The 16,686-nt window shown below is 36.1% G+C and overlaps 1 protein-coding gene across 1 annotated transcript in view; it reads right to left on the reverse strand.

The window, feature by feature from the left end:
* LOC150093582 (carboxypeptidase D-like) overlaps window positions 1–16,686 on the reverse strand; it is a 506,393-nt gene that overhangs the window by 189,775 nt on the left and 299,932 nt on the right. Inside the window, exon 15 of the mRNA XM_090413049.1 lies at window positions 3,183–3,326. Coding sequence (XP_090269175.1) covers window positions 3,183–3,326 — 144 coding nt within the window. The remainder of the gene's footprint in view (window positions 1–3,182; window positions 3,327–16,686) is intronic.

Genomic DNA, 16,686 nt, shown 5'->3' on the forward strand with positions numbered 1-16,686 from the left:
TTTCTGAAAGATCATTAGCCAAATTAAACAGGATTTTAGACAGGATTCAACCAAACAGCATCACTGATACTGACTGAGCTAAAGAGGCTCAATGGAATGGTAGGAGGACATTTATCAAGACTGTCTATTCAAGAAGAAAAGTAAAAAGACAGCAGAATGGTATTTTCCATTGGTAACAACAAAAAAATTTGAGTGCAGAAGTAAAAGCAAGAATTGGACAAAAGTTAGGCCCAGTAACTTTTACAAAAGTCCACAAAGCTGACTGCTACTAGAACATTGTGAAGTTTTTGCTTTTTGCCCTTTCAAAATCAGTTTTAGTTGTGTTGATAATTTGCTTGCTCCTACTATGAACTTTAGTATAAACAGAAAAGAAGATGCAGATGCCAATGAAAGCCAGATCAATATGCTTGATTCTCGTGAACAGCCTTTGCCCACTTCTCAGAGATGAAAGTTGGATAAGGGAAGAAAATTTAAAGTGGAATGAAGAATAAATGTTTCCATATATAAAGAACTGCTTTAGTGATGCATTCAATATAAACATTTGAATCAGAAGAGTGAAAATAATCCAACCAATGAAATGAGGAACAGAAGTCATCATATCAACAAGTGCATGAGAAGGTATCTGTGTGAAGTTGGAGAAGAAAACACCAGATTGTGGTCTCAATTGATTAGAGGACAAACAATACCCATTATACTTAGATCACTGATGACAGGCTGTAATCTAGGCAATGGATACAGAGGTACAGCACAATTACTAGTTCCAACTTAAAGAGAAAAAAAATCCCTTTTATACAGAAACAGGTACAAATCAGAGGGATTATTTCAAGAATCTGCCAGAGTATTTATTAGGTCTGAACAAATTCAGCAACCTCACTTTACCAAAAATACGGAGATTATTATTTTAAGACCTTTCGAGTCAAGGCGTTTTCTTTATATTCTTTTCTATTGTTCTTATAATTTTTTGTAATAAAATTCCTTATATCCTCTCTTATCTTTGTCCTTACTGTTTTGCAAATTTGAATATTATACGTGTTTCTTATATGATGTACCGGTTCATATTTCTTTTTTTTTACTCAGTCTATCTTTTGTTTCCTTTATTCATTTTCCCCCTCCCCATTTTTGTTCTTTATGAATTTGCAAGTATTTTTTCAACATTCCTTATTACATTACCATTATAAGCATTATATGACTCCTTGGAGGTCTTAATATATCATAACTTTTCATAAATTCACTCACTATATGCACTCAGTATTTCAACAGGCAAACTGTTGCACTCACTCAGTTATACGAGAGAAAATTCCTACGCTTTTCTTAACTACATGCAAACTTACACAGTTCCCTCCTTGTTCTCTCGCCACACCTTGCATATAACGAAAAAATTTTATCAACTGATATCCCATAACACCTGCTCAAAAGTTCATAGACCTATAGCAATCACTCCCTCTTTCTTTTGTCTACCAGTGTCTGCAGTCCACATACTCTGAATCTATCTCAATTATCCTGATGTCTTTGAAACTTCTTTGCAGCCTTCTACAGCTTCTTTATCTCTTTGGAACACAAGAGCCCAAATCTGCACACAGTAGTCCAGGTGCAGTCATATCAAAACTTTGTAAAGATGCAAAATGACTTCCATATCCTTACATGCCAGTGTTCATTTCAACATCGCAATTATCTTCTGAGTTGAATTTACAATTTTTATTATGTGACCTTTGACTTTCAACTTTCTATACACTGTAACTCTGAGATCTTTAGCATTACTCAAAATCCCACCAATATAATATGCTGTTGGACAGTGCATCACACCAAAGTGCATAATTTGCACTTATTAACATACAATGATAGCTGTTATTGTTTGCCTACACTTCCAGCCTATTTAACACATTCACTGCTATGCTCCTCGGGCATAGTTTGTTACCGCACACCAAGCAATTTCACTTCTACAAGGTCAGTACGTGTTAGCTGGCTTATCAGACAGAATTTTGCTTCATATGACAACTACGAGTAATCTCATATCATCCCCCACCTATGTCTTACATGTGCTAGCGACTGTGTAACTTGAGTTTAGAGTCATGACTTTCAGCATTCAGTGCAGTAAGGTTTATTGCATCTAGTCTTACAATTATTTAAAATTACCTAAATAAAAACCTTCAATTACGACATGGCCAGTAAAAGAAAGCTTACCGATGAAGAATTAGAAGCTTACATTAATATGAGCGATGATGAATGGAATGAATTATTTGGTTACGATTCCGAAGAGGATTATAATCCTACACACGACTCTAGCGATGACTCAGATGATGATATATCGTATATAAATATATGTATATGCTTCAAAAAAATTATTTTATTTGCATTAATAAATACAGTTTATGCAGCAATACCTCTTATAATATACTATACTTTTGCTGAAATTATTTTCCTTCTACCAAGCCCCCAAGACGCGCTCTCTGCTTTATTCGCAAGCCGAGGGTCCAAATTAACGTGCTTATACTACGGGTTAACTCGTGCTTGGCATAGGAAGTCAGTAATCAACACGAGTATATTTGTAGTTGGTTTGTGAGGCTTGTATACCAACTACGAGTATACTTATAGTTAGTAGCAAACGTGTTAAATCACCCTGTAAATGCTGTATATCAGTAGCATCTCTATCCTGCTTATCTTTGCATCATCAGAAAACAAAGATTTGTGTGTCAGTCCCTTTCCAATATCATTAATGTACATAGTAAGCAACAATGGTCCAAGAACCGATCCCTGGGGCACATTACTGGTCACCTTAAATATGGCACACTCCCTATTTATCCAAGTTAATAGTTTATATTCCAATTCCATATTCTCTAGTTTATGTAACAGCCTTTCATGTTTTTACTGAGCTTATTATTTATTTTTGTGATAAACTGTGTTATATCCATAATGGCTAAGATAAAATAAACATACATATATTTATACATGTTTATACGTATTTTGTGTGGTGGTGTGCATGTATATATAAACATGTAAAAACCTCTAAAGATCAGGAATATTATAATTTGCTGTAACTGTAATTCCTATCCTCAGTTTAATTTACCAGATCTTTATACAAAACATTTATCTCATCATTTTCTCTCCCTACCCCATATAATAGCATATTTCACTCCTAAAATTGTAATATATCAATTGTGTCTTTGTACATAAGCACAACCTACCATGAAATACATAAAATCCTTCAGCTAAAGTGACCTGAAATGTTCCAGTTCTGTCCACATTAATTTTTCTTAAACTGCTTTCCAATTCTACATGTGCTTCAATTACAGCTTTTCCACTTGTATCTTTAACATGACCCTGAACACCTGCAAATTCAAATTATCAATGGTAATACAATATCTTCAGATTCACATTGGTCATATAAGTGTCATAGTTGCAGTATCAGATTATAAGCTAAACTATAAACGTATGTCCTATTTTATATAGGTCAAGAAAATGCTTAATTCACCTGCACAACTCCAGTACTCTATAGAAAAATTTTGATTAAAATCTCTTTCTCTTGCTACCTGGGTATGCAAGGATTTCATAAGTTATAATTATTATTTGTGAATCTATAATTTGCAATCTATCCCAAAACTTCAAAAAGCTTATATATCCAAATATGCGTGTATGTTATACATGTTTATTTCGACATTAATAAGTTGACATTTAAGACAACGTAGACTTATTTCTTTGATATCAACAGCACTATACCATACAGAATTCAGATGTCTAAAAGTAAAATAGTCACTTAAGTATAAAGAGCTAATAAGTTTCATTTCAGCAATGAAAACATTATTTAAATTAAGGGGATATTAAATCCCACATAGTTTTAAAACCGAATAAGAAACTCAAAGATTGGAATCAGAGAGTTTCTTGCCGAATATAGTAAACTATAAAGTATCGGCGACCACTGGCGCGAGCAAATGCGAGTGACCCTAGCACGTAGTGCAATACCAGAAGACTCGCAGCAAAGTCGGTAAATGCTGATCGCTATTCTTCTACTCACTGATGAAGCCTCAAAAAAGGCTGAAACCGGTCTGGGTAGTGACCTCCCTACCATAATGTAATAACAGCATACATTTCCTAGGAAATGTGTTTTTACATTATGGAAAATACCTAAGAATAGCGATCAGAATTTACCGACTTTGCTGCGAGTCTTCCGGTATTGCACTACGTGTTAGGGTCACTTGCATTTGCTCACACCAGTGGTTGCCGATACTTTACAGTTTACTATATTCGACAAGAAACTCTCTGATTCCAATCTTTGAGTTTCTTATTCGGTTTTAAAACTATGTGGGATTTAATATCCCCTTAATTTAAGTAAAATAGTCAATTATTTATTGACTATTTTACTTAAATTTTCAATTTTCAAATTTTGGAACAGTTCAGAGATTCTGTGCATGAAATATATACATTTTTTTTTCTCTGTTCAGAAAGTGAAATTTGATGAATATTCATGACAAGTGCACACTTTAGAGTACAGTAAGAACTAAATTCAATATCACACCATAAAATAAACATGAAAGAGAAATGTGCACTCAGTTTTTTTTTAATTTTTATTTTTATGTCCATCAAGTTTTGACCTGTTTTTTGTGTATTATTTGGTTTTTATTTCTAGTTAGTCACAGAGAGAAAAAAAAATTATTGTATTTATTTATTGCATGTATGTGTATGAAACCTGCATGATATATATTGATACGAGGTGTGGCTATTAAATAACAAGACTGGATGCAAAAATGTGGTTTATTAATACAATTGTAAACTTAATTGTTATCCCCTTCAACATGCTCCCTTCCTCTATCTATACACCGTTGCATATGAATTTTCCATTGCTGGAAGCAGTGCTGCAAGTCATCGGGTGTTATCTGCTTCAGTAGCGCTGCCATTTTCTCCTTTACCTCATCCACCGACTGAAAATGGGTGCCCTTCAATGAAGATTTCAACTTTGGAAAAAGGTAAAAGTTGCATGGAGCTAAGTCCAGCAAGTAAGGTGAATGGTCCAACACCGGGATCTTATCAGCCAGATACTACTTTACAAACAGTGCACTATAGACTGAAGCTAGGTCGTGATGGAGAATCCAAGCATTGTTCTTCCACAAATTGGGTCTCTTCTTCCTCACGTGTTCTCTCAGCTTGGCCAGAATCTCAAGGTAATAATGTTGGTTAACTGTCTGACCCTCTGGTACCCATTCAACCATTACCATGCCATTGATATCAAAAGAAACGATCAGCACTGGCTTCAGCTTTGACTTGCTCATTCTTCCTTTTTTCATTCTCGGTGAGACATGGAAGTTTTCCAGTGCATCAATTGTCTCTTTGTTTCTGGATCGTGCTGGAAAATCCATGTCTCATCACATGTGATGATCTCCTACAAGTCCAGCTCTGCTGTTAGCTGGTCCATGATGTCGGTGCAAATTTGTTTCCAGACGTCTTTCTACCCTGACACAAGTTTTTGGGAACCATTTTGGTGCAGACTTTGTTCATGTTCCATTGCTCATGCAAAATTTGCCATAGAGTCTCCTTATAAATGTGCACCATGTCTGCTATCATCTGAATGCTAAATCGGCGATTGTTGTGGACAATTTCATTAATTTTCGCAATATTTTGTTCGGTTACTGCTGTGACATGGCGACCTGGTCATTCGTCATCTTCAACATTCCCTCAACCTTCAGCAGAGCATTTGTGCCATTCAAACATTCTTACACGTGACATTACATTATCACTGCACACCTCCTGCAACAGTTTCAAACACTCGGTTGGTGATTTCTTCAATTTCACAAGGAATTTGAGATTAATGCATTGCTCAAGTTTAACGTTAGATATTATTCCAGCAAAGCAACTTCACACGTTTCTTTTATAACTGCCTACAGACTAACTACAAGTGACAGTAAGCAATGCTTTATCTCAACTGCTTCAAGAACCTTCAAGGTCATTCATGGCGTAAGCACATCCTACAAGTACACAATTCACAGTGCACCTTGTCTCGTTATTTAAAAGCCACACCTCGTATATCATGCAGGTAGTACCAAAGTGAAAGTGCAATGAAACATTCATTGAACTGTTACATTGCACATAATCTCAATCAACAGGCTACACTGAGACTACAAATAGATGTATCATGGTTAAATTTCAAGATATTTTTAAAACCAAAGTAATTATTTACAGTTAACCATTGTGAAGAATTTATGGAGACAAAAACATGTGTTGGAGTATGAGGTTTCAACCTCTGTATCAAGATTATCATCATATGCGCAAGCTACATGACACCACACAAAAGATAAATCTAAATGCTTTGTTAATCCTTTTACAGTAGCCTGACCTCTTGTGAGGAAAAAAATTATAATAAATAAAAAAATTACACAAATATAAATTAATCAAATAAAATAAAATAATTTATAACTACATTAAACACATCTCTACAGTCCTCTTATAGTAAGGTTTTCTTGTGTTGGGATTCTGCCATCATGTTCTGGATGCTATGTAGGTTGCAGATGGGTCCTCCAGATTCTTGGACTTACTAATCCATCATTTTTGTTGAGATTTGGATGATGTTTCAACATCTCACAAGCTTCCTTGAATTTTCTTTCAAACCAAGTTTTGGTGCAGTGTAAGGACTTTGTGCCTTTCCAGTTGATTCTGTGGTTAAGTTCAGTAGTTAGGGCACTGGTATCAGAACTGATTAATATTGCCCTGTTATATATAGTTTTTCAAATCCATATTGTTGTTGTTGTTGGGGATGACAACTGGTGAATGTATCTACCAGTATGTGTGGAAATTTCTGTAGACTGAGAATGTCAGGTTGGCATGTAATCAGAGCATCTAGAAAAGGGAAACTGTTGTTGTTTTCTGTTTCTAAGGTAAACTGGATCCTGAGATGTTGATTGTTGAGATGTGTTAAGAAAATGTTGAGAGTATCAAGGTCATGTGGCCAAATGGTGAACACAACATCTACATAGCATAGCCAAACAGTGGGCTCACATGGGGCAGAGTTTCAAGGCTTTTTCTACAAAAGGCTTCCATGAAGAAATTAGTCAGAGGTGGAGAAAGTGGAGAACTCAGAGCTGTCCCCTCTATCTGTTTGTCGAATTTTCCTTCCCAAATGAAACAGCCAGAGTTCATGGTGAACTGAAACAGGACTGAGATATCAGATGTAAATATAGCTTGGATAAGGTCTTTGACTGGGACATTAGTGAAGAGAGAGAGTGAGGAGACATCAAAACTGATCATTATGTCAGTATGTTGGAGTGTGGAGTTTTCTATAAGCAAAATGTGCCATTATATCCTATTGTGGATAGTATTGATTCTCTCACATACAAATTAGCCAAAGTTCTCTCATAATGTACTGGCAACACTCCTTCACACATTAAAAAACCTTAACCCACTTTAAAACCAGTACAGAAAACCTGTATTATAGATATAATCTGTGAAAATAATGCAGCTTTAATAATATTTATCTTTAGTTTAGTGTTTAGATTATTGTAGACTGTCATGGATGTGTCATATAGGTGGTCTATTCAGGTAGAATTTTTATTTGTTTATTTTTTTAATGCAAAACCTACCTGCAAAAGGTTGTAAACTTGTCATACAAATGGTGAGATAATCCAGTTTTCCTCTTCTCGAGATCAATTGTGGAACTTTTTCGTGCAATTTCATGACCCTAAGTGAGATAGAAATCTAATGCCAGGCAACAGAATTCAACTACCAATTAGATATATTCACAAACATTCGTGCCCACATCAGGATTGAATTCACAACATAATGGTTGAAGGGTATAAGTGCTATCCACTCAGTCAACAAGTACCATTAGCCAAATATTTTGTGAAATACTGCACTGTCTGCAAACACAATGAAGACTCCACTGATGATTGATTTTCAATCTCTTTCTGTAAATTGGCACCAAAGTAATCCATTCCACAGTGTATACCAAAGAGTTGATAACACACACACACACACACACACCAGTGGCAGCCCGTTCATAAGCACTGTGGCACTGCAGCACCCCAAGGAAAAAATTAAATTTTGTTTGTGTTTATAAACAAACATAAATTACGAATAACAATGCTTAGAACATTATATAAATGCAGTACATGTTAAAGGTTACAGCTTATGTTTTGACATTGATTGAATAGTTAATAATTGGAAATGTTCGATTAACGCTTTAGATTACGAAACAAATGTACTGCGATCTAACATCAATATTCGTTTGCTCTTGTCACTGCACGTTACGTCACTCCCACACTGCTCAAATGGCAGTGTATTTTTAGTATGCTTACGTGCCTTATTTCTGTGAGATATGAAACGCTTATTATTGGTGCATGTGCATGTGTGAAATTTTTTGTAAATTTTATTTTATTTTGTTAAAATAACATATATTTATTTATTTATTATAGATACAAGGAGTGTCACTGTTGAAAATATGAAAAGAATAATATTTTTCAATTATCGTTATACGAAACAAATGCACTGCTATCTAACGCCGATATTCGTTTGCGCTTGTCATTAAACGTCACGTCATTAGATACACTGCCACTTGGGCAGTGTATCTAATGATGCAACATAACAGCATATCTTATGCCTACGCTCGTTAATGCTGTGAGATATGAAACATTTATTATTGGCGCGTGTTCGTTGCAAGCTATTTTTTTGTAAGTCTTATTTTATTTTGTTAAAATAACATATAATTATTTATTTATTATAGATAAAAGGCTGAATTATGACGAGTGCCACTGTTGAAAATATGAAAAAAATTATATTTTTTTCAATTATCGTTACACAAAACAAATGCACTGCGATCTAACGGCGATATTCGTTTGCACTTGTCATTGCTATTGATATGAAACTTTTATTATTGGTGTTTGTTCATGGTGAGGATGAAATATTTTTAATAAAGCAATTTTTAATATTTAAATTTATTTATTAATAAATTTGTTACTGATTAGGAAAAAAAAGTATTTATTTTTATTATTTTATATTTTTTTTATAGGCAGCACCCCCACTTAAAATTTTCACCGGCTGCCACACACACACACACACACACACACACACACACACAGGACAGAGAGAGAGAGAGAGAGATGAATATTGTATTCCTTAAATGCATAGCAATGACTAGAATGGTAAAGCCTATGAATACCAAGACACAATGGTTTTGATGTGGTATGTAAGCAATACTGTCTGTAATGATACCCACCAAGAACTCATCATTATCATCATCAATTTACTGATATGTACTCCCAATGGGATATTCAATGCTACAATGACAGAACTACATAATTAAGTTTACACTATTATTAATCTCCTATCAACAATTTTCCTGCAAATTAGCCTATTACTTGTCAGCACTCCAATAATACAGTCATATCTAATATTTCATTCTTCTAAGTCACTTCTGACTGAATCAATCCATGTAGACCTTGGTCATCTTCTCAGTCTTTTTCTTGCCATCAAACACCTATTAGGGCTCATTTAAGATGGTAACACCTTAAATAAGCCCTCTTGAATGCTAACAATGTCGAGTTCTGTAATTCTGTGAATTCTAATCTCTGAGCAAATGCTTTATTTCTAACCTAATTTTTAGATCCACAACTTTAAACTGGTTTGAACAACACTACAAGATGGAGTTCAAACCAGTGAACCAGCCAAACCAGTAAACTGCCAGTTTACTGGTTTGGCTAACTACTCTATTATTCCAGACAAATTTATTCAACTTGTTTCCCACCATACCAGCTTTGCTTAATCTGATGTTCATTTTCAAATTTAGTTTGCCATCTTCACTAAAAACTGTACCTAAAAATCTGAAACATTTTTCTTGTTTTATTGATTCCCCACTGAGAATGTAGCTGAAGTTTTTCTGTTTCCCACCTACTTTCATAGTTTTTGTTTTTTTATTGCTGATTTCCATGCCAAATTTGTGATAGCTGCTATTCAATTTAGGTAGAAAACTTGATGTGTTTAGGAATGCAATTTCATCTGTATAAAGCAAAGAGCTATTTGATGTCTTCAATTCTAATATAAGATTAGACTATGTATTGCTGCATATATAGTCCCATTCATTCAATATAATGAATGGGACTATATAATTCATTAGGCAATTTGTCATAAGTTTTTTTCAGATATACAAAAATCCTTCCCTATTTATAATTATTATATGGGCACCTGCATGGAGTCTGAAGACTCATTATGGGAGACCTAATCTATCTACGCAATCTAGCATACCTTTTCTTGAACACATTAAAAGACAAAGTACTCACAAATGACTCTGGCAACTCATTCCACTCATTCACAACTCGCCAAGCAAAAAATCTAGTCCTCGCACCTCTAATAACCACACCTTTATTCAACTTCCAGGAATGACCCCTTGTTCAGGTCCCTCTAGCCAAAGCTGAAACATTTCCTCCACACCCATCCTATAAAACCATTTAAATAACTCAAATGTTCATATCATAATCTCCTCTTTTTTTTTTCTTCTATCAACCAACTTCTGCAATCCACTCACCCTCAATCTATCCTCATAGGGAAAATTCCACAGGCAACTCACCATCTTGGTCACTCGCCTCTGAATTATCTCCACTGCTTCCTTATCCCCAAGAAATCCTGGGGACCAGACTTGAGCATAGTAATCCAGATGTGGGTATCAAGACCTTATAAAGAGGAATGACAACTTCCTTATCTCTACTTATTAATATATTCTTCAACAGCCAAGTAATCTTATGAGCTACCTTAGCACTATGCTCTCTAACTTTAACTCAGTCTACTACTATCCCTAAATCCCTAGCTTCATCTATTTCTTGGAGTACAGTGCCATCAATGTGATACATGGCTTTAAATCTATTTATCCCAAAATGCATAACTTTACATTTCTCCACATTAAACTTGTTCTTCTTCTTTCCTTCACATATTAGGCCTAGTGGCCTGTTACAGAGCTATCCTTAGCTCATCTAAGCCATACCCATCCCGGGGATAAGGCGGCTAGTCCTATGCCTCCCGGTGTGTCCTATGCTGTAGCCTGTTACAGCCTGGTGTGTGTCCTATGACTGTAGTGTGTTCATGGGGCTGGTTTGCCTGCTTGCAGGATGAAAAGCCCTAGATAAACTGGGGAGAAAAGCCCTGCTGCCTATGCCCAAGACTGGCTAACTTGGCTATGCTGAGAAAGATCCTTAAGCTCCTCACGTCGGCAATGGGAATCGAACCTAGGACACGTCTTTCCCAGGCATATGGTTGGGAAGTGTATAGCCACTCGACTTACCGCACGGACCCACATTAAACTAATACCCATTAACTTTTGGCCCATACTGACAACATATTCAAGTTGTCCTGCATACTCTCCACATCACCTTGATTAACTATTACTTTACCTAATTTTGTATCACTAGCAAAGAACTGAAAATTTCCTTTCAGGTTATTTCCTATATCATTTATGTACAAATTAAATAGCAATAGTCTCTGCACTGAACCTTGTGACACACCACTAGCCACCTACTCTTGTCTTGATTCTGCCCCTCCATATACCACTTTTTGATATTTGTCCAGCAGCCACCCTCTATCCACTTAACCGGTATCATATCCATCCCCATTTGTTCTAATTTGCATAACAGTGTTCCATGTGGTATTCTGTCAAATGGCTTTGCAAAATCCAGCAAAATCATCGTGTAACCATTTCCTTTATCCAACTCTGCTGTTAATTTATTATAAAAAGTTAGTAAATTACTAAAGCATGATCAACCCTTCACAAAGCCATGTTGACCGTCATATAGTATCATATTTTTATCTACCCATTCTTGAATTCTCTTTTTTACCAATTTTTCTAGTGTCTATAATTTGGTCTACTATTTGGTCTATAATTTGCTACTGTAGTCTTAGAACCTCTCTTATGCAAAGAAATTATTTTGCCCTCTTTCCACTTCCTTGGAACTCTAACAGAGCTGAGACTTAAACAGCCTAGTCAAAGGCTCTGCCAGTTCTCTTGCACTTTCTTGCAAAATCCTAGCTGATATCCCATCTAATCCCACAGCTGTGTTTACATTAAGATTCTGCAATATCTTAAAAACTTCCAATTCATCCACTCTGTTCCTATGTTAGTATCTAAAATACAATTTTATTAATGCTGACCATAAAAACAAACTTATATTATAGCCTACCAGTTTCGCCAGCAGACTGTCTGGCTTTATCAAGGCGTTTATGGAAAGACATAAAAACTAGTAAATGCAAATTGAAAGGAACATAAAAAACGTTGTAAACCAACTAGTAGCTAAGGTTACATGTTCATGTGACAGAGAGGACTTATTGTTCTTATTCATTATCACGCATGCATGTTTGTTGTAAACGTGTAATGTGATTACTGGCTAGCTGTAGTTCAGCTTGATTAAGAGAGAGGATAAGGTTTTTCCACGAACTGTTTAGAATTACACCCTGATTTCTGTTGAGGTTTCCGCCGGTTATTGACACTATTGTGGCTTCCTTGAATAAACGATGTCTGTAGTCATCATCGAGATATGGCATGGAGCTGTTCTGCCACTCTATCGTGTGGTTAGACGTACAGAAATTATGTGCTAAGCCGGAAGAGATACTTCTGTTGTGGTTTACATCACCAACATGTTCTTTTTGTCTGATTTCTAAACTCCGTGAAGGTTGTCCGATGTAGGCAAGACCACAGGAGCAGGGAATGTAATATACTCCTGGATATTTGTAGAAAGGTACCTTATCTTTTGGGGATCCTAAAATTTGTCTGATGCTGGTGTTGGTTTGAAGACCACTCTGATGTTGTAGGCTCTTAATATTCTTGCTATTTGATAAGAAATTGACTTGATGAAAGGGATCACTACAGTAGAAATGTGCTGGGAGTGTGATTCTTCTTGTCTGGGGTTGTCACTGTATAGATTTTTTTATGCTGTTTTGAGGATATCCATTTTGTGATAATGTGTTGGCTATTAGTGAGAGTTCAGTCTGAGTATCCTCCTCTTCTGATACTTTCTGGCCCTATAATTCAACATGTGGATAATGCTCAGTTTTTGTGTCTTGTGATGGTTTGAAATATAATGAAGATATCTTCCAGTATCTGTGGGCTTTCTGTAAATAGATAATTTGACACTGTTTGATTGTTTCTTTATCAAGATGTCTAAAAAATGCAGTTGGTTGTTGTTTTCCACTTCCAGAGTGAATTTTATCTTGTTATGTATTGAGTTGATTTTATCCACTAACATATAAAATATATATGTTAGTACCTGTCACATAGGTTAAAGCAATAACCTCATCAGGATGATATATATCCTTGCAAAGTGGTCACTCAGTAACTCAACTATTTTATGTGCTTCTGTCTCCTCGTGACCATCATCGCTCATTAAGGTCAATCTTCCATAATCATTCTTCCTCTTATTTGCCATACAATGAAAGAAATGTTTAGGATTTCCTTCGGCCTGCTCGGCTAGATTCTTCTCATAATCCGATTTTGCCTTCCTTGCCATGCTAGTCACCTTTCTTGCCTGAGCCTTCAACTGTTCATGAGTTTCCTGGTCACCTTTCTCTTTACACCCTTCATAGCATTTTTTTTCTTCTGCAGCTTGTGCTTGATATTACTCACCCATCTAACTCCTACCTGATTATTACTCCTTATCTTGGGTATTCAATTTAATACTTCTTCCTTTAGATGACTCTTAATGATGATTTTTCATCTATTTGTTTGTTATAAAGTGAAAATCTGATGTTGACAAGAAAGTCAGCAAAACTAGATCATCATGGGAGGCTATAGTATGCTAACAAGATGAAGATATGAATGGCATTGAACATAGTTATCTGGTGAAAGGGGGATAATGTACGCTTTGGGTTCAGCGTATCTGGAGAACAAAAAGAGAAAGTTGCACAACAAGACCAAGCAGACTGCATATTTAAGTATAAGAAAAGGCCAGGTGGTAATTTGTTATGTCTATACACATATGCAGGATCATCAGGAACAAAGGGGTTGGGGTCATTTGTTTTATTGAATACATTGTGGCCTAAAATTATTGGTATTAGTGAAATCTGGCTATCAGAATCAGATGTTGTAACTGGGATTGAATGTAAAGGATATAGTATTTTTAGAAATAACAGAAGAGATACAAGAGGGGGAGGGGACTACTGCTAATCATATCCAAAAAATTTAATCCAGTTAAGGTAGAAACACATGGAAGCAATAATGGCAATCAGTTTGAGGATATGTGGCATGAAGTGGAGGCTAACAGGATGAAATACGAGGAGGTATCAAAACGTTTCGAGACTACCTCTGTTTACGAGAAATTACTTTATTTATCTATGTTTACACACTATCACCTTCAAAATAGTTCCCTTGCATATCAATACAGTGCTCCCAGCATTCTTGCCACTTCTGGAATGTGTCCTGGAAGTCTTCTTTTCGAAGCATGTCAAGCACCTTCTGCGATTCGCGCTGGATCTCCGCAACGGTGTCAAAACGGTGACCTTTGAGCTGGATCTTCATCTTCAGGAAGAGGGCGAAGTCTGCAGGAGCCAAATCTGGTGAGTAGGGTGGGTGCAGAAGTGAGATCATGTTGTTTCTGGCGAGAAATTCATGTGTGAAGAGAGCTCGGCTCAGTAACAGGGCGCATTGTCGTCGTGAAGCATCCAGTTTTTCGTACGGCACAGATCTGGTCGCTTTTGCCGAATGTGTCCTCCCTCAGATGCCTTAAAACCTGGCAGTGGAACTCGCTATTGATGGGCTGGCCCCTAAGGATGAATTCTCGATGCACAATGCCGCAAATGTCAAAAAAGACTATGAGCATACTTGGTCAAGCTGTGGACCTGCCTCGCCTTTTTTGGTCGTGGAGATGATGGGCTCTTCCACTGTGAAGACTGTTGCTTCATCTTAGGGTCGTACCCGTACACCCAAGTTTCGTCACTGGTAATGATCCTCGACATGAATTGTCCGGTTTCATGCAGAATTTCACGTTTGCTCTTTGTTCTAACTTGCTGTCCATGATGAAATCGCAGATGTGGTAACACAGGTGATCAGAATAGCATCAGTTGCACAGCTCCTGATGTACACAGGATGATGTCTTTTGGCACACTGACTTATGAAGGTAGATGCTCCCTGTGACTGTCATCTGTTGGCATGTTACAAACCTAGTCTCAGAACTTTTTGATACCACCTCGTATATGGTGGAATGATGCAACAGAGCTGACGGTTCAGTTGTAGAGGACAATGAAATACATTGCCAAATTACCCTGATGGGTACTAAACAAGTGATCTGTATTGGTAACTTTAATTATCCAAGCATTTTATTGGGTAGAAGAGAATTCTCACGATAAAAATGAATCAGAACTTACCGAGTTTTTATGAGACAACTTTCTCAAGCAGCATAAGAAAGACAGAACAAGGTCAAAGAATGTAAGAGTTGTTCATAGCATCAGAAGGGCTCTCTGTTAAGAATATGACTATTTTACCACCAGTTGGTGACATTCCTGACATGCTGAACTATAAACCAAATACTATCTTTGGTTCCATGCTATCAGTTACTGAATGGGAAAGATGTGAGCAATGCATGGGATTCTTTGGAAAAGAGGCAGTATCTGAATGCATCCCTAGAGTCAAAAGAATAAATAAGATGGGAGTGAAATGGATGCAACCTTATTAAGGTATCCAGATGATGATCATGCAGAAGGAATAAGAATAAGAGTGAGATGAGTTCTGAAATATATAAAATGCAGGCCAGAAAAGTAATGAGTATTGTGGGGAAAGCTAAATTGGAGTATGGAAGAAAATTGGCTATGAAGGCTCAAGGATCCAAAAGAATATTATTATGCTGCAAGTAAAAAAAAAAAAAAAATGAATGAATAACTGAATGAAAGAATAACTTTACTGAATCCATAACTAGGATGAGAATTTGTCAGTAGGAACAGATGAAATATCAACGTGTATGCTAAAGGCATGTTCAGCTGAATTGTAACATGTTACTATAATTTGTGTCTTGCTCAGAAAAGAAATTACAAGAATTGAAACAATGCATGGTTTTGCAGTACGAAGGTGGTGCAAAAACTGATTTGTCTAAGTTATGATTTATAACTTATTACTTGATATATATATATATATATATATATCAAGTACTGACCTATCAGAATCTCTGGTGTGCTGGTGAAGATTTTAGAGAAGTTAGTAAGTACTTGCATACAGAAATGAGTAAACTAACAAGCTATACTCTGCAAGCAGCAGCATGGGTACTTAATTGTGTAGTACCATCATATTAGTGTATGATGAAATGTACATATACCACTGTACATATACAGTAGACTTTCACTGTAACCATACTACCTATAGTCTTTTCCATGGCTGATCTGAATCCTTTCTTTTAAGCTTACACGTTGATCCGAATGCATTTTTGAAAATTATGGAGACAACTACCGTGTTTGAATAAAAACTTTAGTTTAATATAACTAAAATCTAACATTCAATGTTTCAACCTTTATGTCAAGGTCATCTTCTGGAGCATAATTATACACAGAAAACAAGCTTCACTACAATCAAACTGGTTTGTTAAAGTTACTGGCTAACTGCTACAATTGTTGGCCTGACCTCTGGTGGTGGGGGGGGGAATTATACATCAACTAGAGTCCTATTATTAGTGTTATCTGTTGGTTGTAACATACATTGGGTGCAATAACAAATTGTATCTATCTATATACATATATTAACATCATGAT

Source organism: Typopeltis vanoorti, chromosome 23, assembly GCF_054136105.1.
Source record: "Typopeltis vanoorti isolate ZY-2024b chromosome 23, IOZ_Tvanoo_1.0, whole genome shotgun sequence".
Lineage (NCBI taxonomy): Eukaryota > Metazoa > Arthropoda > Arachnida > Uropygi > Thelyphonidae > Typopeltis > Typopeltis vanoorti.